Genomic DNA, 26289 nt, shown 5'->3' with positions numbered 1-26289 from the left:
ACCAGAAGAGGTCATTTTGAATATCAAAATGTCACATCACTTCCAAAGTGCTGTACAAAAGCAATCCTGTCATGTAACTACTTGGTGCACTGGAATTCTGCATCTGGAGGAATAAGAGGTATTGGGCAGTTTCCCAGCGACTAGAAACAAAACAATTATATCAGCAGAGAAACAAGTATTTCTTAAGTAACTTACTATATTTCCCAAACTTCAATCCACCTGATTGATTTTTGCCATTTGTACCTATACATCATTTTTACAAGTTGATTACTTTTTCAAAATAAGCCTATTTTGGAAAGAAATTTCACAGCACTACTATGAGAAGCAGTGCCCATTGCTACAGATATTAGACAAGCTTAAAAGTGAGCAGGATGAAAGCAATGCTAGTGTTATTAAATTTTAGTTCCTGTTGGCTATGAAAGGCTTGCTTCCCTTTGTGAAAAAGAAAGAGGAGAAGGCATTGGACGGGAGTTAAAATTATCCTGATACATACCTGAGGCCATCTCCCTAGTGGGATTAGAGTGAAAGAGGAGTATGGATTTGCTGTTACTGCAATGGCTTTGGACTTCCTAATTGCATCCCATAACACAAGGGTTCACATATCATATTTTGGGAGTTGTAAACTGATTGAAGTGATGTTGATTGTCCTATTGCTATGACAATATCAGGTGGACATTATGCTCCTGGGTTTGTGGAGTGATTTCCTTCTGCAAGGAAAACCTGAATGTCTAGCATGGAGCTTCTGCTCAGAAGGCAGGATGCTAGTATTGAAGCATGTTATTATCATATCCACTTACATATTTTTGCTTATAAGAAAATGAGTTATCAAGAGAATTACCTAAGAGATAGGATGGATGATATATCTATAAGGAGGGGAGCATTTCTGATTCTGAGGTTGCACTCCACCTTTTTTTTGAAGCTGATGGCATACATAACTCTTCTACAGTCATTCTGTAAACCCAAGGTTACAGCCATGGTCACCTCATGTCTAGTGTTGTGTTTAATGGTGACACCAAGGGGCATGGAGATCATGAAAGCCCTGGGAAGTGTCATTAGGGACCCTTTGTCCATGATGTAACAAACTTTTTTATATCTTTGGGTTATCATCTCTTGTATACCAAAATATGATAAGCAAATATACACCTCCCCATCTATATTTCTATGCTTATAACATTCAAATTGGACTCTTTATAGCCTTTGTTTTTTAGACTAAAAAATAGAGTCCTTTTAAATTATCCTCACATAAACCTGATCCATGTTCTTTATCTCATCAGTGGATTTTCATAATCCACTTTGTGTAATTGTGAGTTTGGGGATAGGGATTACTTTGGAGGGATTATTGGTGGTACAGTTGCCTTAAAAACTCAGCTGACTTTGCTTCACTTCTCTGCTGTAGTGCCTGATGGAAAGCACTACAACCCCAACCTCCGAGAATATGTTGTCTTTTTTACTCTCAGACTAGCCACTTCTAGACGGAGTCTGTTTTGTAGGACCTTGCTGAAAGCTAGAAGAAAAAATCAACTTACTCTAGTTTTCTGTCATTTTTTGTAACACTTTAATCATCATACATGAATACTGTCTCATAAGATCAGCACTGACCAATATTAAATTGCAAGGATCATCAAATACTCTCCTAGAACAGTTGAGTTCTCAGTGCCCTCCCCACCCTTACTCACACTATTTCTCCATGAAGCCAATTGCATATTAGGGTCTCATCATTGCAGCATCCTCACTGGGACTACAAAAGTTTGCTTTAGTCCTTTATGTCCTTTGTAAACTGTTCTGTCCAGAACCAAAGGCATATATTTCACATGGAGACATGGCCTTTCAAGACAGGCAGGATTCTTCTATTATTATCAGCACATCTTGATCAGTAATTCCATGACTGGATCTTTTAAATCTACTGCAACTCTAACGAATACTGTACGTAGCCAGCTAATTTATCCAGTGTTTAATGAGGTCTAAATCAAATGTGCATATTTGTCATCACTCAAGTCAGTCTGGTTTGTCTCCAGTGAAACAGACTTTAAGATGCTCAAAGAAAACTGATGTTTTGAAGATGAATAAAAAATTATTACATTAGCTTTTCAATGCTGGGACGAAACACCTAACACAGCTTTAAGGAGGGGTTTATTTTGGCTCACAACTCCACAAGTTTCAGTCCATGGTCACCTGGCTTCAAGGCAGGAACACTATGGCAGAGGGCATGGTGGAAGAAAACTGCTTAACCCATGGCATCTGGAAAGCAGAGGGCAAGGGAAGAACCAGAGAGGAAGAGGCCAGGGCCCAGATACAGTTCCCAAGGTCAAACCTCCATGACCCACCCAGCCATACACCAATGTGTATGCTTTACTGATCTCCTAGCCATCTCCCAAACCAAGCAAATTAACAATATTAATCATCATAATTATGGATGAGAAAAACAGAGGTAACCTCTAGGAAACTTATGCTGAATTAAAGTTTATGAGTTGAAATGAATGTGAATGACACCAGTATCTTTCCTGCCACTGGTTTGGATTTGGCAGTGGTTGAAGAAGGAGGTCTATTCTTTCCTAAAGCCACCTCACCTTTTCCTAGACATGTACCTTAACATTAACCCTTCTGAGCCCAGAACACATTCTCTTTCTGTTCAACAGCTGCCTCTGGGTTTTAAGGACCTAATTGTATTTCCTCAAAATTCACCTGTTGAAGTCCTAACCACCAATGTGTCTGTATTTAGAGACAGGATCTTTAGGGATAATTAAGTTTAAATAAGGCATAAGGATGGGGCCCTTGTTGTATATGATTGGCAGTCTTATAATGAAGAGAGATCTCTTCTCATGCACTCAGAGGAAAGATGATATGAGAACACCGTGAGATAGCAGCCATCCACAAGCCAGAAATACCTCACCAATCTTCTGGAACCTTCATCTTGGACTTTCAGCCTCTAGAACTACAAGAAAATATGCTTCTATTGTTTTAAGCCATTGAGCCTGTGGCACTTTGTTATGAAAGTCTGAGCAGACTAATATACCTGTTTCCTTTGGAAGAAAATGAAGGAGTGGAAATAAGACCAGAGAGTTTAGGGCAAAGTATTGAGCAGCACGTGAAATGTAAGAAGAAGGTATCTAGAAGTCTAGTGGAATTGTGGAGCCATGGCAGTCTTGAGTACCTCTGGGACTGGTAGTACCTCTCACCTCTACTTCTCTTCACATGCAAGGGCCTTTTCCTTAGATCTGCAGTACTTGTTTCCTGGTGACTGGATGTCCCTTGGTCTCATATCTTTCCAGTAGGAGTCCTCTTCCTTTTGTTCCAGTTTTACCAATGCAAAAGAAGAGCTCTGTTTGTCGGCACCTTATGTGCCCACTTTCTTGGCCTGTTATGTGGCCAAGGTGATGAAGGTTAGGCAAGGCTGTGGCTTGCATCTGGAGCCCTCTGTGAGCCACTCGCTGCCAGGGTCCTGCAAAAAATGGCAACTCTTTTAGACCATGCAAGAGAGCAGGAGTGGAAACAGATACTCAAAATATGGGGGATCCTGGTGACAACAGAACAAAGAAGAATGGACAGATGAAACAGAAAATGTCCACTAAAGCAACTTTCTTGTTTGCCTCCCCAAAATTCTCCTTCTGGACTTCCAGTTTACTAGCTGGAAACATTGGCCTTCCTTCTTTGCTCCCTAAAACTCCACATGCCTGCTTCTTACCCTTCTCCCTCATCTAGCCTATTGAAAGTTGTGTAAGGTCTTCATCTCCCAAGGCTGCAGTCACAGCCTTCTGTTCCCAGAGAACTTGAGTGTCACATCAGCTACTTTAGTGGGAAGAAATTATCTCTCTCTTTGAATGTCAAAGCTCATGTTCTTCTTGGACAGTGTCTAGTATTCCTGTTAAGGAACAGTGCAGCCTTTGAGTTTATTTGTAGAACAAGTAGTTGAGAAGACCACCATACCTTGAAATACATGATTCATGTCACTTTTTGCAACAGATTACTGCCCGTACAATTTTTTTATCCAAATTCTCCTTGATAGTTTGTTACTTAATTTCTGCAAAAGGTCTGTTATTTTGGCATCTTACTGTCATTATGTGACATCAAAATGGATTGTTTATATATTGCAAGTACAATTCCTTGTAGGAATGGGAAAGGTGTATTTTTTTTAAGTGCCAAGATATTGACTAAGGGTCAAAATTTAGAGAAAAATTTAGAGGGAAATAGGAAAAAAAAGAAAGAGATAACTTGGGGAAAATGTCTTCATTTTAATGTACATATACTGAATATAATTCCAGATTTTTAAAAAATCAAATACCTATTTGTAAAGCCACAAAAATCAGGTTAGTGTTTATAGTCACTTTATATATACACATATATATATATATGTGTATATATATAACATTTACATATCACTTGGTTGTTTTTCCTTCAGGTAACATGAGCAGATGGTGGTTATAACTTGATCCCATAATCACCATGGAGATATATTTATTGTCTCAGATATAAATTATAGCTGTAGCATCTCATATTTTATTTGTCAAAAAAAACCCCACAACACTTTAATACTTTATTTGAAATAGTTTGACCTGGGAGGTATTAATCAACTATATCATTGAATAAATCAACACTTTATAAGAAAGAACTATTTAGGGATTCCTAATAGTCCTTTTTTATCCTAACTTTTTAAACTAGCTTTTTTATCCTAACTTATTTTTGTTTAGATTTTGAAATCACTTTGGGTAGAATATTTCCTTTCTAATTTCCCCTAAATTCTTATCTTAGAATCAGCAATGTTTCCCAGGATATGTATCTATCTTCTCTGGAACATCAAGCCAGCTTGATGTCCCAAAGTCTTTTTAAAGTGATTTTCCCATGATTACATTAAGTAAGAGAGAGTCTTTTACATTGCCATTTTTTGCTATTAACAAAGACTCCTTTATTTTCCTTTTCTTTCATTTTCATAGTGTCATTCAGCCCTACACTCTTCTGTTTTTCCTGCAGATAATAAAAGAGAAAATTGAGCAGAGAAAGCCCCTCGTGATTACATTCTTGACTTGTAGGAGAGAGACTTTCCACTTTTTGTCCTTTCCGCACTGATGGCCTGAGTCAGAGCCCACAGAGCTGCCCTGTCTGGTCTGAACATCACGGACCTTCATGATGCTTAGGAGGAATTAGTCTCTTGTCACATTTCATCAGGGAAGTTCACATGAAAATTTCCAAATTCTCTTGTCGATTAAAACATGTAGCAACTCATAACCCACATTCCTAACTGAGCCTCTTCTGCCTAAGCTGAGGATCAATTGTTTCTCCCAGGGCAACTCCACCCATCACCATTCCTCAGCCCTTCCGCTCCCTCCTGACTTCCCAAGACCAAAGCCAGGCTGATTATGCTATTGTTATAGTATAGAAATAGCTCACACATCTCTTTTGCAGGTAGAACAGACAAGACCTATTGGACTAGTTTTTAAGGTGATGGCCTGTTTGGCTTACTACTTGCTGGCCCCTGTGTGCCATTGAGTTCACACACTCACCAGAGGGGGGACCCATTGCTGAGCCCTAACCTAGCTGCTAACTCCCACTGTCATTGGACACTTCTTTCGTGTCTTGCTTCTGGTAATTCCTGATTATGATAAAGACCAGAGGTATTGGTATATTCCCCTAAATGTTTTCTGAGTGGCTTTTTCAGAAGCCAAGATTCTTTCCACAAAGTTACATTTTAAGGAAATATAAATGAGGTATCTAAATGTTAATATAAAGTTGTTCTGTGCTTATCAATAGATATTCTTGCTTTCATATTTGCTTTTAATCTTATTGGTATTTCTTCTCAATCAGCTACATTATTGGCTTTACCCAAGTCAGTGAATTTCCAAACTCAGGTGCCCACAGGAAACATAAATGACAGACACTGTGTTTAAGGACAGAGATAGTTATTTTGAAATATATAATATTTTATTTTTAATGATGATCAGCCTGGTTAAATTTCATAGGTCTCATGGCAAAATATAAGTGAGGTGCTAGGAGGTGTGGCTTAGTGTTGGAGCACTCATTAGCATGCATAAGGCCCTGTATTTGATCCTCAGCACCAAAGAAAATGTGAGGTGATGGATGTGCTAATTAGCTGGATTTAATCACCTCACACTGTGTACATATATCAGCATATCACAATGTGTCCCATGAATGTATACAATGATAATTTGTCAATAAAAAAGGACATTAACTAAAGCAAAAAAGACAGCAATAGTCAAACAGTGATTGTGATCTGCCCTCGGTGTTTGGGTAACAGTAGGGGAAGTGATGCACACTGGGGAATGCTTGTTCTCTGTGGAGGGGCAGCGGATGCTCAGCTTCATTGGGCAGTCATAGCGTGGAAATGGGAGCCCCATTCTCCTGCTGAAGTACTTGGTAGTTTTTCATCTCCTCTCCTTTCAGTCAGAGCATTTCATTCCCTAGGTGATATTTGTAACCAAGTGTTTTTCCCTGCATCCTGGGATCTCCGCAGGGCTCTGCCTGTCTCACCTCTCTCCTCTTTTTCTCCTGTTTTCCATCAGGTGGCAGCAGACTTCCAAGTCTTCAGGTCTGTCCGGCAGCTTACAGCCTGCGGGTTCCAAAGCTGATGCCCTCAGGGAAGAGATGGAGGAGGCTGCCAACAGAGTGGAGATTTGCAGGGTACCTCCCTCTTTGCTCCTCTCTCCCTCCCGGGACAGACTGGGGAGCTCTCAGGGATTTCCTGTTTTGTTCACTGAAGTTCTCTTTAAGCTCTATTAGTGAGCCTCTAGTTACGCTAAATGTTGCCCAGGTTGCCTGATCAGATCTCCAAAGAGTTCAAGATGAACCAGGGAATTAGGGTTCTGGTGGTAACCTAGCCAGGGAGGCAGCATGGGATTATCACTGGTGATCCTGCATGTTGCACAAAGAGAAAATAACCTTTATTTCTCTGAGACACTTACGTATGATATGTAAGTCCCAGAAAATAAATTCTAGGTCACATAGAAAATTTAGACATACGTAAGCCTTGACTTAAATTGTTTCTTTTCTTGTTTGCCTTTTAATATTTCCTGAGTCATTTTATCTGTCCTGTTCTTTCTGGAAGATGCCTCCCTCTGAAGCTGAAATGTTCACTGTAGAGATAATTGCAGAAAATAAATACAAACTTCCCACTTTCAAGAAAATACATCATTCTAAAAATTATGACTCTGGATTCACAGAATGATGTACTGCATTATACACATTCACAGTTCCCATCTACTTTCCCCACACATATTGGGTAGGGCTTAATTAGCAATACCATTCATGACACTCCTTATGTGTGTGTACATCTGTTACATGCATATATGTCAATTTGGATTTCTAAGGAAACTGAAACTATATTTAAATCCAAGGAACAATAATATCATATTTCTATACCTATTCTGGGTTCCTGCTGTCTTAATCACATATAATTATAGAGAAAATTACCACCTTGCATGCAGACATCTCTGTTCTCTGTGGCTTTCTCAAGTCTTGTTCACTTGTCTGTTGGCTTATTTTTTTTTACAACCTCTCTATGCAGGTGGCTTTGACCTCACATTCAAATGACATTCAGAATAACAGAATTTTCTCTGAATTTAGAAACATTAAAATATTTTTAAAAGAATTTATTGTCTCCTAGCTTATAATACTATGGAAACAGATAAAGTGAAACCAATACTTTAGATCCAACATCCATTGTCAGCAAAGCAGATTTGTTATTTGAACTCTGGGATAAATGACAGATATTAAGCCTGTGTGCTATTGCTGAAGTGTAATTCTTCTCTCCTGCTGATTGTTCCTTTTTGTGTGTATTCTCTGTCTGCCATGGATCTGTGTTCTTAAGTTAAGAATGTTTTTTTAAAAATAGCTTTTCCAATAGAAAGAAGAGGGTGATGTTAAGAGGGGAAGCAGAATATGAATAATATATCAAAATAGAAGTGCCATAGCTTTACACATTTCTATGAGATGTTTACATTAGCTGTTGTGCCAAAAATGTATTCTTCTTTACAGATTATAAAAGTAATACGTTTATCATAACCAATGAAAAAATGAATTATAAAAGCACCAATAATTGTGTCCCTTCCTGCCTAGCAGCACATTTCAAAACAAGGTATTTATTAAAACTTTATTTGACAGAGTACTTTACATGCCAAGTATCCACAAAAGTTCTAAGGATAAGAAAACTAGTGTTAGAGCCTGTCGAATAGCCCTTCACACCTTTCTTCATGGTTATGCAAGCACTCAGTCATATCTAGCATTATTACCAGTGTGTTTTTAATAAAACAGTTGTGCTAACTTTATATTATATTAACCTACTGCTTTGTTTTCTAAATTAACACTATAATCTTAGTCTATAAATCTTAATCTTTTAATAAATGCATGGCCTGGAGATTTAGCTCAGCGGTTCTGCTGCCTGCCTCAAAACCACATGGTCCCGAGTTTGATCCCCGGTACCAGAGAAATAAAATAAAATAAAATAAAGTGCATAATATTCCACAGGTAAATGTATATGTACATTTACATACATACATATACACAAATACACATATATATGTATACACATACAACAGACATTTATTTTCCCATGGAGAGATATTCAACCAATGTTTTTTGTTCTTTACCCTCTCCCAAAATGACACTGTAAACTATCCATCCCTCCATCTATCTATCTGTCCATCCATCCATACACCTATCAACCTATCTATCATCCATCACTCTACCCTGGTAAATTTTTTTTCTGTAGGATAACTCCCTCAAAATAAAATTTTTTTGGTACCAGGGATCGAACTTGGGATCTTGTGCTTGTGAGGCAGGCGGCAGCACCACTGAGCTAAATCCCCGGGCCAATAATTTTTTTTTTTTTTTTTTGAGACAAGGTCTCACTGTGTAGTTCAGGCTGGCCTTGAACTTACTCTGTTGCCCAAGCTGGTCTCGAAGTCATGGTGATTCTCCTGCCTCAGCCTCTCAAGTGCTGGCATTACAGGCATGCACCACCACACCTGACTCCCCAAAATAATATTTTAGATCAAATTTTATGTACTTTTTAATTTTAATTGATATTGAAAGCCTCTCTGAAAAGAAAAATTATATTTCACATTTTTCTATAAAAAATCATATAGTTGCCCTCATCTTTACCTGTGATAAGTGTTGCTTCTGTTTTCATTTTTTGCCAGTGTAGTGGAAGGAGGCTCTCTCTATGTTTTTGTAAGTTTATTTTGAATGTACTGTAAGTTTGTTTTGAATATAGTGATGATGAGTATATCTTCATACATTTATGGGAATATATATATATTATGCATATATATAATATATATATATATATTATATGCATTTCCAGTTTGGGGATTTACCCATTTTTTATTAGCAGTTGGTCCAATACTTCTTTTGTTTTTTAAAAAATCAGTTTACAGGGCTGGGGATTTAGCTCAGTGGTTCTGCCGCCTGCCTCGCAAGTGCAAGGTCCTGAGTTCAATCCCCAGTACCAAAAAAAAATCAGTTAACATAAGTTCTCAATATGCATACTAGGGAAATTAAACTTTTCTGTTTTACTACAGGTACAGTATTCTTTTCAGTCTGCCACTTGTCTTTTGAGTTTATGTTGGCTTCTGTCATTAAAAACTTAATCACGTACATTTATTTTCTTTGCCTTGAAAGAGCTCCTATGTGGCCCACTAGGCATCTTCTCCCCCAAAGATGTCATTTTTATATTTTTGTTTTAATATTTTATACATTTTAATGTATTTTAAGACACCAGAAATTTCTTTTTATATATGGCATGAAGTGTTTTTTGCTTTTTCTTTTTATTCAGTTAGACAATCAATTATCCTAGCACTGTTTATTCAGTAAGCACTGCCCTGGAAATGAAATCCTGCTATCCAATTCCTCATATTTTTTGTGGACTCTGTGTCCTATTAATCTGTTTGTCTCTTCTTGGGATAATGATATGCAGTTTTTATTCTAATGATTTCCTACCAAATACAGTTTAACCATTGTAACCCTCATTCTCTCTCATAGTTTTCGTAGCTAGTCAGTGATGTCACTTTGAATGCATAAGATTTGCAGTGATTATATCCAATTAGTAAAGCTCTATGCTATGCTCTAGGGAATTTTTTTCTGGGTTGATGTTCTCACTGAAAGTTTGTTGAAGTTCTCTTCTCACTGTTTTATTTCTACTTCTTTGGTTGCGAGCTGTTTTAAATATAAAAATTGGCCTTTTAACTTCTATTTCTAAATTCATTCAATGGAGTTTCCTTGGTCTTACAGGTTTACCTTTCCTTGGCAGGCAAGAGGAGCCTTTAGGGTCTGCTACTTTTTTTTGACAAGCCAGCAAAATGAGGGCATATAGGCTAAGGAGAATGAGTAGCAGATTGCGTGTGTTTTGTTTAGAGAAAGGACCTTACAGAGAGGACCAAGCAGAGATTCTCAGATCTTTGGGGCCCAGAGAGCTTTTGCCTACCAGGAAAGCCCAATCCAAGTAGATTCCAGAAGGCAAACCTGCTGAGACTTGAGGCAATGGCAGGTACACTTTTTTTTTTTTTTGTCCCGGGGATTGAACTCAGGTCCTTGTGCTTGTGCGGTAGGCGACAGAACCACTGAGCTAAATCTCTGGCCCCTGCAGGTACACTATTGTATCTCTGGGTTCCTACAGGAGCCCATCTGGTTCCTGGCTTGCTTCCATACTTCAAGAAGAGACAAGCTCTACTTACAACTGGTAGCAGATTTCTCTTTTTTATTTTCTGAGCCCCCCTGATAAAAGACTGCTAAACCAATATATCCAAGGAGGTATAAGTAGTTGGTAATTTTTCACTAAGAGGAGAAAAGATAAAGAAGGACCTGTGATCAGTGAAGTAACATTTGAGAAGACAGTGACCAGAAAAGCAACCCACTTGATGGAAGTGGTGTCAGTTTTGTTTTGTTCACATGCTGGTTGCAGTCTTGGGGTTTTCTCTGGAATGTACTAGCCTCTACTTTCACCTTTCCTGCTGTTATCTCTCCATATCCTATCACTTAAATTCTTAGCCTTATTCTACCTACATCACTATCTTTCCCACTTAGCTTCATCCTTCCTCTATCTCTTTTGATTTATGTTTCTTCTTTACCATTTTATTCTTTTCCAATGCATAATTTTTGCTCTTTGAAAATGAAGATTAACTCCAGGAAAGGTGGCAATTGAAGGAGATTCTAACCTATGTTGTCCTCATAATCTGACTTAAATACATATTCTCAGACTAAAGGACAACATCGGGTCTGGACCTACAGCTCCTCCTATGACAGAATTAATGTCATGTCATGCTAAGTAAGTAAATGGGATCAACAGAACCACTGGGGAGCCCTGACATTACTTCAATTCCCTTCTGCCAAAGAAATCTGTCCCTTGATATGTAAGGGCAGGAATAGGCATGCCCAATAGGAAGACAGCTGGTGGCAGTTTCTATGGTGAAGATTTTCCTGAAGCACAGATTGGACTTTCCTTTACATGCAGGCAGTAGAAACACCAAAGAGGTTGCACATAGCCACATCATATACCTAAAGTGGAGAAAAGAGCACGTTACAAAGCTGCTCTCTGATCTAATCATTGTCTTCGTCATCATGGAGAAGCTAAATTGACTGCAGGCATCCTCTGTGGCAGCAGTCTGTCACCACCAAGCTCCATGTGCTGCTGAGTCAGGAAATTTCTATCAGACAGAGTTTAGGGTCTGAGAAGATTTGATCACTGTGGGAATAAGGGGCAAGAAAGAGATGTTCACCATTTTAAAATTTTTTAAAAAATCAATCTTGTATAGATCATTTTTCTGTGTTAGAAAACAATAATATAATCACCCCTCCATACTGTGGGGGTTGGTACCAGGACTCCTGTGAATACCAAAATCTGTGGATGCTTGAGTCCCTATGTAAAATCCTAGTATTTGCATGCACATCTTCTTCTCTAGTCTTTACATTGTTTCTAGATTATAATACCTAATTCAATGCAAATACTATGTACATAGTTTTTCTACTGTACTGTTTAGGGGATGATGATCAAAAAATAGTATGTATATGTTCAGTATAGTTGCAGTTTTTTCCTAGTATCTTTGACCCATGGTTGGTTAAATTTGCAGATGGAAATACAGAGAACCTGTAGAGACAGTGGGGCTGACTGTATCCCAGAATTAGAATGTTTTGGGAAAAGATTACTGATAGTCACAATAAATTTCAAACAACATATCTTAGTGCTATCAGTAAAATTTAAGGAAATAGGAATATTTGGTACCAGTTGATGAAGATGAGATAAAATCACCAAGTAAGATGGAAAGGGAACTGAATGACACTGGGAATTATTTTTTTGAAGATAGAAAGTAATTCAAGTATGGTGTTGCTGTTAGTGAAGACCAGATTGGCCCTACAGAAAATTGAACCAGTGATGTAGAGAAAAACTCAAGAATTTCTTCTAGAATGTTAAGGGAAGAGTCAAAGAAGAATAAAAACAATGAGAGAGGTGATGGTAGATGTTGAAAGATGGACAATGGAAAAAGCTAATGTACAGATAATAAGAGAGTCTGAAAAACAAAAACAGTCAGAGAAGCACTGAAAGGTAAAATTGCCCTGCATCAAAGATCTGTCTCAAGTCTATGAACCTGCAAATCAAAGGTTTTGTATTTTCTTTTTACTTTGAATTGATTTTCTAAATAATAATTTGTTAAATTAATAAAATTTATTTTAGAGCTCTTAATTTCAGAGCAAAATTGAGTGGAATTTACAGAATTTCTGTACACCTCGTGCCTCCACACACAAATACAACCTTACCCCATTATCAACATCTTGCAGTGCAACAGTACAGAGTGAGGTCACTTGATGAAGCTGCATTGACAGTCATTACCCCAATTCCATGGTTCACTCGTAGTGTTGTATTTTCAGGGGGTTTGGACAAGTGTGTGATGGCGTGCATCTATCATTATAGTATCATAGAGAATAATTTCAGTGCCTTATCTGTTTATCCCCTTTCTCCCTTAACCCCTAGCAGCCACTGATCTTTTTACTGTCAATGTGGTATTACCATTCCCAGAATGTCATATAGTTGGAATCTTACAGCATATAGCCTTTTCAGATTGATTTCTTTCACTTAGTATAATTCATTTATGTTTTCTCCAAGCTTTATCAGTTTAAAAGATTACTTCTTTTTAACATTTTCTGAGTGTACTACAGTTTATTTGTCCATTCATCTACTAAAGGGCAGTTTGCTGCCAAATTTGGGCCATTACGAACAAAGATGCTCTTGATACCCATGTGCAGGTTTTTGTATGGACATATATTCTCATTTCAGTTCATTTGGGTAAATACCAAGAAACACAATTGCTGAGTCTTACAGTGAGAATGCTTAGTTTTATAATAAGCTGCCAACTGTTTTCCAAAGTGACTATACTATTTTGCATGCCCACTACAAATGAGTGAACATTCCTGCTGCTCCACATCCTAGCAAACATTTGGTGTTGTCACTGTTTGGGATTTAGCTTTTAATAAGTATATGATGAGTATCTTTTTTTTTTTAAGTTGCAGTTTTTTAATGGCATATTAATGTTGACCACCTTTTTATACATTTACTTGCCATCTGTTCACATTCTTTAATGAAGTATCTGTTCAGGTCTTTTGCTTTTTTTAATTCTTAATTTTAAAAAAATTTTAATAAGTTTATTTTTAAAAGATACCTGATTTAAAAGGAAAAATAGTTACTTTTTTAAAATAGTGTATTCATACTTAAATGGACTTAGATAACCCTCTGTGTAGTAGTTGCATAAAAAGTAGTTGTAAAGTTGTCTTTGGTTTTATAATGATAAATGGAAAAGATTAAAATTCTCACACTGAATAGGTACATCAAGATTTTTATGATGTTATTATTTTTGTTAAAATAGTGGGACAGAGTGACTTCCTGTAATACAAGAGCTGAGTGAGCATGCCACTAGTGGAGATAGGTATTTTCATAGAACCAGTATTTTTCCCCATCCTATCTCCATTTAATGTTAATCAAAACATACCATTGACTATTCAGTTAAATGTTTGAGTGATGATGCACATATGCTACTTTTGGTACAGTAAAGGAACAGAGAAGGAAAATAATAGGAAAACTATACTGTAGTGGTCAGACTGTGGTGGAACAACTGGTGGTTTCCTAATTGAGAATGTATTCTTGGTCTGTAAGAGCAATGTTCTGAGTAAAGTAGCAGGTTCTCTTTTTAGTGGAATATGTCCATTACATCTTCATCCTCCAGTCCTAAATGTGCAAGGGTCTGTTTCATTGATTGGCTGCCCGTCAAATTGGAATGTGATCTACCTTAGTAACAAACTGTCATTGACAGTTGACTTTGTTTAGTTCACTGAGTGGTATGTGCCTCTTCATCTTAAACTGCACCCCAGCCCATACTGCCCCACCACCTTCCTGCTAATATTGTTAATCTCAATCTTGTCCCCGTTCTTGGCCTTTTCATCAGCCTTCTCAGTTGCTACTTCACAAAAGAGGTACATATAAGTCCACACTGAACAAGCTCATCAGCAGCACAGCAAGGGGCAGAAGCAGCCTCAGTTTTAATTGGGTTGTTATTTAGAAATGTGTTCCTTAATCTCTGAGTATTTAAGGATGTTCCAGTTTTCCTTCTGTAATTGATTTCTGGTTTAATTCTATTGTGGTGTGAAAGCAGATGTTGTTTGATTTTATTGTTTTAAATTTGTTAAGATATGTTTGATGGCCCAGAATGTGGTTGATCTTGGTGTCTATTGCACATGGGTTTGAGAAGAATCTGTATTTTGCTGTTGTTAGATGAAGTGGTCCATAGATGTCAATTATATCCAGTTCACTGATGGTGCTGCTGTGTTCAGCTGTTCCATACTGATTTTCTACGTGCTGGGCCTGTCCATTTCTCACAGAGATGTGTTAAAGTCTCAACTATATTAGTGGATTCATCTGTTATTGCCTCATGTATTTTGATGCTACGTATATGCATTATTATGTTTTCCTGGAGTACTGACCCCTCTATAATGTAATGCCCATCTTTATCCCTGATAACTTTCCTTACTCTCGAGTTGGCCATCTCTGAAATATTAATGTAGCAGTTCCACCATCTTCTGAGCGTTATTAGCATGGTATGTATATCTTTCTCTATCTTTACACTTTTAATCTATGTGACTTTAAAGTGGATTTTTCATAGACAACAGATCATGGGTCTTGTTTTATGATCCTCCCTGATAATTTCTGTCCTTTAATTGGTATAATTAAACCATTGATGTGTAGAATGATTATTGGTATGATTAAATTAATATCTACCATATTTATTACTCTTTTCTATTTATGGCCCTTATACTTTGTTCCTGTGTCTTCTGCAATTTTTCTTTCTTGCATGATTTTAATCGAACATTTGATCTGATTCCATGTTTCAACATGTCAACCATTTTAAAATTTTTGATGGTTGATTTAGAGTTTGCAGTATTCATTTATAACTAAGTCCATTTTCAAATAACACAGTGCTATTTGCTGAATCGTTCCAGTACTGTTGTTTTGTTTTGTTTTGTTTTTTGTACCGAGGATCGAACTCAGGACCTTCCTTGCGCTTGCGAGGGAGGCAGCAGCACCACCCTCATTTTTATTTTTTTGAGATAGAGTCTCGCCATGTAGTTCAGCCTGGCCTTGAACTCACTGTGTAGCTCAGGGTGCCCTCAAACTCATTGCAATCCTCCTGTCTCAGCTTCTCAAGTGCTGGAATTACAGGTGTGTGCCACTACACCCAGCCCAAATACCTTTTATTAACAGAGTATCTCTAATTCTGAATAGCCTTATTGCTATTATTTTTTTGTTATCAATTAAGTGGAAGAAAAGTTTTTTGTTTTACCTCCATTTATTCCTTTTGCATTGTTCTTTTATGTATCTCCTAGTTTCAGGCCTATATCATTTGCCTTCTCTCTAAAGAATTCATGTTTAACATTTCTTTCACGTTAAACCTTTTGGCACCAAATTTCTTCAGTGTTTCTTTGACTGCAGAAGTCTTCATTTCTCCTTCACTTTGGAAAGATAATTTCTCATTGTATAGAATTCTGAGTTTGTGTCAGTACTTTAAATATTTCATATCCCTCTTTTGCTTGAATGATTTCTGAGGTACAGTTGGATGTAATACTTATCTTTATTTCTCTATAAGCAAGGTGTTTTTTCTCTCTGGCATTTTTTTTTTAAAAGATTTTTTGTGTGTCTTTGATTTTCTGAAGCTTGAGCATGATATGTCTAGGTGTAATTTTTTCGATATTTGTCCTGCTTGATATTTTCTGAGTTTCCTGGATCTGTGGATTGGTGTCTGATTATTCTTGGAAAATCTGTTACTATTGCTTCAAATTTTGCTTCTATTCCTTTTCTCTCGTTTTCTACTATTACAGGTTGAGTGTCTCTCACCCAAATGCTGATACTCTTATATGTTGGATTTTTAAAAATATTTGCCATGTACATAATGAGATACATTGAGGCCAGGAGCCAAGTCTAAACACAAAATTGATTTACATTTCACATATGCCTTATATACATAATCTGAAGGTCACTTTATTCAATATTTTTAGAGTACCTGGCTCTTGACTGTGACCCATAACATGAAGTTAGGTGTGGAATTTTCTCTTTAGGATGTCATGTGAGCATGCAAAAGAGGTACACATTTTGGAGAATTTCAGAGTTTGGATTTTCAGATTAGAGATTTTCAACCTGTATTTTCATTGTGCTTATATTACATCTTTCATAGTGGTTCCAGAGTTCTTGATTATTCTGTTCCTTTTTCCCAGTTTTTTTTTTTTTTTTGCCTTTGCTTTTCAAAATTGAAAATTTCTGTTGTCACAACCATGAATTTAGAGGTTCTTTCCTCAGCTGACTCTTCTGTTAATGAGCTCATCAGTGGCATTCTTCATTTCAAGTCTACTGGTTTTAATCTCTAGCATTTCTGTTTGATTCTTTCTTAGTATTTGTATCTCTTTTCTTCTGTCATCTATCTGTCCTTTCTTTTATATTGTCTGCTTTTTTTTATCTGCTTAAAGCCTTTAGTACATTATAGGGTTTTTTTAATATTTCAATTCTTAATCTGAATAATTCCAATATTCCTGTCATATTGGGCTCTACTTCTACCCTACCCCATGGAGATACACACACACACACACACACACACACACACACACACACACTGAGCTACATTCCTAGTCCTTTCTTTCTTTTTTATTTTTAGACACAGTCTCACCAGATTGCTAAATTTCTCGGTCTGGGCTTGAACTTTTGATTCTTCAGCCTCAGCCTCCCAGAGTGTTGGGAATAGAGATGTGCACCACCACACCTGGCTAGTTCTGGTTCTTGATCAGCCTCTTTGATGTGTGTGGGACTTGTGTTTTGATTTTTGCTTATCTTTGTTGTTGTTTGCTTATTCATTGTTTGGGGAGGGAAGTGTTTTACTTTGTTTTTTGGTTGTTAGTATAAAATCATGAAGTTTAAGCATTTTAAACTCTTGCTGAAAAAAGAAACAAAAAAGATTGTATAATTTTGAGAAATATTCCTGGATGGAAAAGGGTCAATATTATAAACACTTGAATTATCTGAAATTAATTTGATTAACTGATGTAGTAACTAGTAATAATGTGGTAACTAGCTATGAGTAGAGTAAAGTTTTTCAAAGAATGATAAAAGATTTCTAAAGTTAAATATGGGAGGATTCTAGGAGCATTGAATCACTATCCCTTAAAGTATAACATAGGGCCACATAATTAAAATTTAGGTACTGTTTCAAAAATATAGACCATTCGGGGGGGAGATGTTCCAGCCTAAAGAAAATCTAAGTATATGAGAAATTTTTTCTGGTAAATATGACATGTTCAATCCATAGGCACAGTCTTTTCTATTCATGAACAGTTCTGGGGCATTCATTTAGCTCTTGAGGAAAAAAAAATCTTCCTGAGATAAATACCAAAATGAGTTCCAAATTTATTAAATATTTAAAAGTTATATTGTTTATTGCACATGTATATGCATATTTATAGTGCTGATTGGGAATTTATAAGTATATTACCAAAGGAGGAAATCATAAAGAAAAAAATTTTAATAGATAGCATACAAGATAAAAAGCTACAGTATCTCCCCTAATATAGTAATGCTCCAGAAGGCAAATGGGAAAATGAGAGGAGATATTTGTATATTTAATGAAACCAATTGCCTCTTCAATTGAAAGAATTCTTACAAATCTTATTTGTAAGAAGATGAGCCCTCTTAGGAAAGAAAAATAACACTCCCTATTGACAATGGATAATAAATGAAGTTGACAAAGATAGTAAGTCTAGAAGAAAGTTAACCTCTTGTAAAGATAGAAATTAAAATCATTTTAATTTTGAAGTATTTAATAGTGATTAAGCATCGCTTCTCGGCCTTTTGACTAAGATCAAGTGTGATTAAGCAGAATAAAAATTTTATTGTGGAAAACAAGGAAAACATTTGTAAATTATTCTTCATAGTATAAATGGTGATACTTCTGATTGCTTTTTGGTAGTATTTTTCAAAAGCGCTGATGTCCCAATTATTATTATGTTTTTTAAGTTTTTATTAACTATAAATATTATACAATCAGAATTAATTTTAACCATAGAGCTTATCATAGGGGGATAATCAAGGGATGGATGTGAACATGTGTAAATGTATTTATTCAGGTATCATAGTAGTGAAAAAATAGAAACACAATATCCAACAATAGAAACACAGAGTTTATCCATATGATAAAATATGTTTATCAGGGAGTAATTAACCTACAAAGCAATCTGGTTTCATTTTTACAAACCATGCAATCATTGGACTGGATAAAACAAATACCGTGTGCACGTGGCTCAGTGCCATAGTGCTCATCTCTTCCCGGTGATATGACGAGTGCATTTGGTTATTTTATGTTTGTCTGAGTACAGATTTGTTGCAAAATGAGAAAACATGATTTTTAAAGATATATCAAATTTTAATGGTTATTGAATAGATGAGTGGTTTTTTTTTCCCCTTCAAAAGAAAATTTTCAAATGATTTAGATAAATGGAAATTTGACTTACACTTTCCACTTTAATTTCTATCTTGCGGTATGGCTTGTTTGGAATCATACTATGAGTTTAATAACACAGCAATCTAATCAGACCTTCAACAATCCTTTCACCTTCCTGCTGGTGCACACTGCATTTTTCAAGGTCATCTGTCTGAGAAGCTCCACTGTTGAGATGCTGTGGTGGATTTGATGCAGCATTTAGTCCTTCAGGGGCTCCCTTCCTTTCCTCTGTCTGCCAAGCCATTTTTATCTCTCCACTCTGTTTTTTTCTGTCCTGAAATATCTCCCTCACAGCTGGCAGCTGCTGATGGATGCCTCCTGAAAAGCGCTGCTGCAGGATGAAACACAAGGTGCATCCAGACGAGACTCTTTGTCTCAAACCTTTGCAAGGGTTGGCAGCCTTCAGAGGCATTCGTTTAAGGGGTTCTCCAGTGGCCTCAAGCCTATTTTATTCTTTGGAAGATTTGCCAGCTTTGAGCCCTTAGTTTCCTTATCTGTTCATTTAACAGATAGAGTTTAAGCCCCTACTATGCTGAATATTTTGAGGCAGTAGTCAACACATAGGTAAGATCCTTGAACTCTTGTCACCAACTGATCCAAAACCGGACATATACTTCTCCACGGAGGTTAGTTGAGACTTCTGTGTAACATCATGCTGGGCAGCTAGTCAGGTCGCAGTGAATGTTAATTCATTTTCCTCTTTCTTTGTTCTCTGCAACTGGACTAAGCATAGTATCACCTCATCTGTGCTTAAAGCTCCCTAGAGAACAGATTTCCTCCTTTATGTCTGACTTGGCTCTGTCGCCTTGTATATAAGAACCCTCGAATGATGTTCTCAGCAGTCGCTTGCCTGTCACAGATCCTGGAAAGGAAACAATTTGTTCTGCACATCCAGTGTTCACACTGAGAATTGACTTCCTGGGAGAGGCTGAGGGCTGCCAGGGTGGTGCAGATGGCTTGAGCTTTCATGAAGCAGTCTCTTCCTGAAGCTCTCCTTCACTCTGCATCATGGTCAGCTCTCCTATGCTGCTCTCAGGATTGCCTCGGCCTGCACGCATGGGCTCTTCTCAACTGCATGCCTTCTCCAAGGACCCTAGAGGTCCTGACTTGCACAAATAATTTCAGAGAGGTGACATGCTTAATTATAATTAGTGACAGAGCCTACATCTTGCTCCAAATCTTCACTTACAGTGCGATGCTGTGGATATGTCTCTGGGGGGGTGTATTCTCTGGAGGATAAAACATTCCAGTTTCCAGTGTAGTATAAGGTTATTGCCACTCAAGCCTGAGGAAAGCTGACTGGTGAAGGACTGTTGATGGCACTAGGCTTGTGTCCAATGTGGGGTGAGTCCAGTGTCTGACAAGTTGTGAGTCAGCAATCCTTTCCTTGTGCACCTGTCTTATCCAAGCTTTCTTCAAATTGCTGCATTTCATCTCTTCCCTACATGCTGATGATCAGTACTGAGAATGAAGGAGAGCAGGACTGTAGAATGACCAGAGAGAAGAAATGGTGGTGTGAAGGGAGCCGCAGCACAACCTGTACTCGGTGCTTGCATCAGAATGCTAGTACTAGCTGCAGTGCTGTATGGAAGTAATTTGCACATTGCTTCCTGACAGCAGCTTTGACTTTAACTGTAGATATGGCCTGCGTGTTAAAAACCTTGGTGTAACCACTGGCATAGGTGTACTTTTCAAATTCACTCATTCTCTAATGCCATGGTTGGGATGCATGGAGTCTCCAATAGGAAAAATTATTAAAATGAGATGAAACAGTGTTTAAATGCCCTTCTATCATGTCTGGACTCAGGTATTAACCACCCTATTATTTTATGTTTTACCATGATTGTATATTCCTCTTGCATAGGACCAGCTCTCCGCTGACATGTACAGTTTTGTGGCCAAAGAAATCGACTATGCAAACTACTTTCAAACGGTAAGGGTCCAGAAAGGTGAGATTGCACAAAGTCTCCTGGCCAAAATCATGGTGTAGACAGGAAGAGAATATGGGCATAGAACTCTTGGTTGTTTGAACATATCACAGATAAGGAAGGAATTTGACTTTTCTACTGCTGAATCATTCTGCCTGCTACTACTACTTGTCCAAATTTCTTTTCAAAATCCGAGAATAAATCTGAGAATCCAACTTCATCCCTGAAAATTATTACCTCTCAGTTGTCTATGGCAGTGATTCTTATCTAAGAGTAATTTTGCTTTCTTGGTGGACATCTGGCAGTATGTGGGAACATTTTGGTTGTCACAGCTGGGGAGCAAGGTGGCACAGCATTAAGTAGATAGAGACCACAGATGCTGTGAAGCCCCTTGGAGTGTCCAAGGCAGCTTCCTGCAACAAAGAATTATCTGGCCCAAAATGTCAGTAGGACCAATATTGAGAAACCATGGTGTATAACAGTAAGGACCTGAGATTACAATAACTACCTGACTTCTAGTACATGTTGTTTTTAATGTAGATTTGTGCCAAAGAGAGTAGCAAGTAGGTAAACTATGAGTGATGTGGTCTCTTTGCCTGCCTCTTGTCAGTGAAAGCAGAATTAGAGTTGAGAAACAGGAAGAAACAGAATCTGAGTCATGAAAACTTAAATAATGTAGCTCAGATAATTAGGAGAATAGCTGTTTCCTAAGTAAATGCAAGGCAGTAAACAAAAAGCATTGATAGAGAAATAACAAAAAGTGAAAATGCTCACCTACTTTTTAAGTTGAGAATAAAATCTAAAAGCCTTTTTAAAAAATGATTGAGAAAGAGATGGAATAACAAGGCAGGAGGGTAAAGAGGAACAAACGGAAAAATTTTGGCAAGTTTAAAATGCTTTGTGGAATATGACAGAATGACTGTGGGCTATTAGCAAATTTTCCATCATTGTCAGTCATGGTCCAGAGGTTCAATCGTGTCCTTTCACCCTGCAAAAAAAGTAGATATATGTTACTTCCAACTTGGAAAATTTATTTTAAGCTTTTTTGAAAAGTTTATTCCATGCTTTATTAAACTGCCTACTTGTCCTTCAGATACCATTTATTTCAGTATTCTGGTTACTTTTTAAAATTCCGTATTATTTTTCTTTGGTGTCACTGGACTTCGCCCTCCCCAACAACAGTTCACACAGGGCGCTTCTTTCCTCTCCCTCCTAATAACATGCCCAATTTGAGGGCGGGAAAGGGAGATTTGGAAAATGAAGGAAGTGACTGCTGCTTATGGGTTTTCAGTGGCCCTTGTCAACATCTCAGCTGCATTTTAAGTAAAGGGACACTGACGTAGGACACCTTGAAGGGACTTGTTCTCTGGATCCCATTACCACAGCCACAGCAGTTTTACCTCCCAGCATACTTGAAGAGGATAGTGGCTCAAGTCCTATTTTTTTTATCTGTTCTATATTAAAACTAACTTGATGTATACAGGTTAACTTAACCTGTACATCTTATAGCCAAATGAGTTTATAAATGTTATGAATTTCTGAGGGTTTTTTCTATTTATATCTGTCTATTGTTGTACCTCTCTTTGCTGCCCTTTGCTTTGAGAAAGGAGTACCAGATGCTGTGGCAGGTGACCAAAGCAAGTTCCTAAGCCAGGTCTCAGCTCTGGGGAGCCTCCCCTGTTCCTTAACAATTGTCCGCTACACAAATTTCTGCATGCAGCGATTCCTGTATGACACAGGATAAAGCATGCCCATCGTTGTAGGTGGACTGGAGGAAGGGGCATGGAGGGGCTCTAGCTCCTTCCCCTTCAGCAAGCACTTTCGTGCCACAAAAGCCTGTGTTCTTGTGCATGGTAAAGGGTAATGCTGGCCCTTGTGTTTTCTCAGCTAATAGAAGTGCAAGCTGAATACCACAGGAAATCACTGACACTGCTACAGGCTGTGTTGCCTCAAATAAAAGCACAACAAGGTAAGTATATGCTTTAGGGGTGGGGTGGGGGCTGGGGAGCTGCTTGCCCTCTAGATGAGTCTGACTCGCTGTATTTGTTCACCCTCCCACTCCATTCTTGAAGGTCATGTTTAGATGGGGTGACCAGAACTTCACAAGCTAATGTTGATCCAGTTACAGTGAAGCCAAGCACATCTGTCCATACACACTGCCTCTCTATGGAGATAGATAATTCAGGGTGGGTCACTTTAACTCCACCTTGCTGGATGTAGCTGGCCACCCATCCACCTCTGCTTTCTTTTCCATCATCCCTAAAACCACAAGAATGAAGATTTATTAGTGCCTCTATTTCTTTGGTAGCCCCAGGAGAGTCTGGACAACAGGAGAAAAGAAAGATTTCAACATGAGTGCCTTCCAAGTCACAGACTGACCCCTTTCTTGCTCCTCCCCCTCAGAGGCCTGGGTGGAGAAGCCCTCCTTCGGGAAGCCCCTAGAGGAGCACCTCACCATCAGTGGCCGGGAGATCGCCTTCCCCATCGAGGCATGTGTGACAATGCTGCTGGAATGTGGGATGCAGGAGGAGGTAGGACAGAGCTAGCCAAACAGCCCCAATAGGTCTCCTCCCAGAGTCAGAGCCTATGAGGGCTTCAGTCTTGTGTCATCCCCACTCCAGCTCCCTCAAATCCAAACATGTAGAGATACAGGATATGGATCCTCTTTTGCAGACACTAACTGATCCTGCTTTCTCCCACAGGGATAGTGGAGGATTATGGGAGACTGATATCACCCAGACATGAGAATTATATGGCCATATTCTAGCCATTGTTTCTTCATATTTAATATGATTTGATGATTTTGGCAATCTGCTGCTATTACCATTAACACTACTACCATTGCTTCTACCACTACTACTGCTACTACTACTACTACTACTAATTCTACCTCCTCCTTCACTTCTCCCTTCTCTTTCTCTTCCTTTTGCTTACAAGTTTTCTAATTTTCAAAATAGAGCTCTCAACCTTTTGGATCACAGCTCTTTAATAGAGAGCTTCAAAATCTGATTAATAAAGACATTAGGAAGTGCTTTGTAAGAGCCCTGTGTAAAAAAAAAAGTCTATGAGAAATTGGTGGCAGTTTGTTTGTTTTTGTTTTTTATTTTTTCTATTTAAATCATTTCCCAGGAGATAATTTCATCTTTAGTTTCTTCCATAGGCAATTTTAACATCTTTACTCCATCTTCCTTTGACCTGATCAGCCAATCCTTACTTATTTAGAGCATGTCATGCATTTATTACTGAGCAAAGTATAAGAATGAGATAGGAGCTCATAAAAACTGATTGGGAGAAATGAGTCTAGCGTCTATCCAGTAAGCCTAATTAATCCAAAACAGGCTGTAATCTTTAAGTATTAGTTCAGGTGGAGCATGCTAGGGGCTGTGGAAGAGAAGAAAAGTCAGCGGACATTCAAACCTGTGTAGAACCAAGATACATCATGTAAAGATACAAGTTCCCAATGATAAATGTAAATGTATTGTATATCTAAAATGTACCAATAAAAGCATTTAAGGAAAAAAAAAACCTATGTGGGTTGCTTCCTATGTGCCAGACCTGTTCAAGATGCTGAATATTCAAAAGGGAATGGGAAAAAAATGGGTTTTGGTTTTGTTGTTCATATTTTATGTGTCAGACATTTTTCCATTTATTATAATTACAAAATAAGAATGTGTCTGTAATCCCCAAAAGTCAGTTTCATGGAGGAGGTGAGCTGAATTTTTCATTCCCCATCGTTTTTTTTTTAATTATGGAAAAACTTACACATGTAAAAATAATGAGCCTCATCTCCAGGTCTTGGTCAATCTCATTTTATCTCTTTTTCCATTTCTGCCCCTAATCCCTGCCTTGGATACTTTGAAACACTTTCAGACATTGTATCATTCATAATGTTTTAGAATATATGTGGTATGATCAAAATATATGGTGAATGTTTAAATTGTTTTAAAAATTTTAATACCATAGAAGACACATTACCATTAATCCCCTCAAAATACTCCCCCTCACTTCAAACACACTTATCCCATGGCTCTTGCCACTTTCTGAAGCAGTTCGGGAAGCCTTCCTTAGTGAGTGTCTTTATAAGGTATGATCAAAAACAGTGAATGCTGCTGCTAAGTACCATCCAGTGGAAAGGAAGGCCTGTAAAAACATTACAGTGTGTCCTCATCTGTCTTATTCATGAGATCTTATACTGCATAACATCAGGCTCTTCCTTAAAGTCAAAATGAACACAAAAGGGAAACATTTTGAATCAACTCAGGCCATCCAGGCACCTATGATACTGCAACTAAAGACACAAAGAAGGGCTTCCAGAGGTGCTTCAGAGAGTGGCAGGAGTATTAGGAGGATTAATGGCAGTGTGTCTTTTACTGCAGTATGTTTTAAAAAATGTAAACATCTACCGTATCTTTCAGTTCACACCTGGTATCTCTGAAAGATAAAGATGTTTTAAAATGTAGCTACAATACTATTATAATGTTCAAATACTATAATGTTATAGCATTGTTATAATAATTTATTAGCATCATCAAATATCTAGTCAGTGTAAATTGGCTCTTGAAGAATGGTCTCTTACATCCCTATCTTTTCTTCTGATTTCCCTCTTTCCCTTTCTGCCTCTTTCTTTCTCTCCTTTCCTTTCTACCTCCTTCCCATTTTCTTTTTTCCCTGCTTTTCATTAGTTCTTTTCTTTTGGTGACAAATATGTTCAGGTTTCCTGCACCTAGAAAAAATTTTCTTTCAACCCTTCTGCAACCTCATGTTCCTTTGCAAGTTCATTGGTTTTTTATGCTGCCTGATTTTCTTAAAATAACTCTCAGGATTTGCTGCTTGTGGATTTTTGACAGCACTTATTTACCAATCTTCCTCTTGTGGTATCACTTCTGTCCCCACCCCGGAGCTAAAACCACCATCCCCAGGGAGCCCAGGTTACCAGATCTGATACCCCAGTCCCCACCTCCTGACTATAGCAGTATCTGATGTTACTAATTTCACTGTCTTTGAAGCAGTGGCCGCCTGGGGCTCCTATTCCTTCTGACCAGAACACTGGCCCTACAGCATGCTCTGCTCAGCACCCTCTCCCTGACCTTCGGAGCCTCCCTGCAGTGCCATTGTCCTCTCTTATAGCTTCCCCTCACCCTCTCTGAGGGATCCTTCAATGGGGTGGTTCTGTTCCTGTGTTTGCTGTCATTCTTCAACATTCCCATGCACATTTTCCTCTAATACCCTGAAAACTAGACTCACTATTTCAACCATTCTTCCCTTAATGAAACAGTGTTCTCTGGGTTACACAAGCACAGTCTAAAGGCTTACATAGTATTACCTCCTTACCACAG

At 37.9% G+C, this 26289-nt stretch overlaps 1 protein-coding gene across 14 annotated transcripts in view; it reads left to right on the top strand.

Annotated features, from left to right (window-relative positions):
• Positions 1 to 26289, top strand: part of Arhgap44 (Rho GTPase activating protein 44) — a 188894-nt gene that overhangs the window by 125310 nt on the left and 37295 nt on the right. For 13 of the 14 annotated variants that reach the window (XM_087204396.1, XM_021249000.2, XM_087204400.1 and 10 more), the window contains 4 exons: positions 6513 to 6630; positions 20890 to 20958; positions 22841 to 22922; positions 23357 to 23484. In XM_087204396.1, coding sequence (XP_087060522.1) covers positions 6513 to 6630; positions 20890 to 20958; positions 22841 to 22922; positions 23357 to 23484 — 397 coding nt within the window. The remainder of the gene's footprint in view (positions 1 to 6512; positions 6631 to 20889; positions 20959 to 22840; positions 22923 to 23356; positions 23485 to 26289) is intronic. The other variant, XM_013067811.3, reaches the window with a different exon arrangement.

Source organism: Heterocephalus glaber, unplaced genomic scaffold, assembly GCF_053883595.1.
Source record: "Heterocephalus glaber isolate CG9 unplaced genomic scaffold, H.glaber_assembly_v1.0 deba00000474, whole genome shotgun sequence".
Lineage (NCBI taxonomy): Eukaryota > Metazoa > Chordata > Mammalia > Rodentia > Bathyergidae > Heterocephalus > Heterocephalus glaber.
The sequence above is the reverse complement of the archived record's forward strand: the minus strand, read 5'-3'. Positions and strand labels throughout refer to the sequence as shown.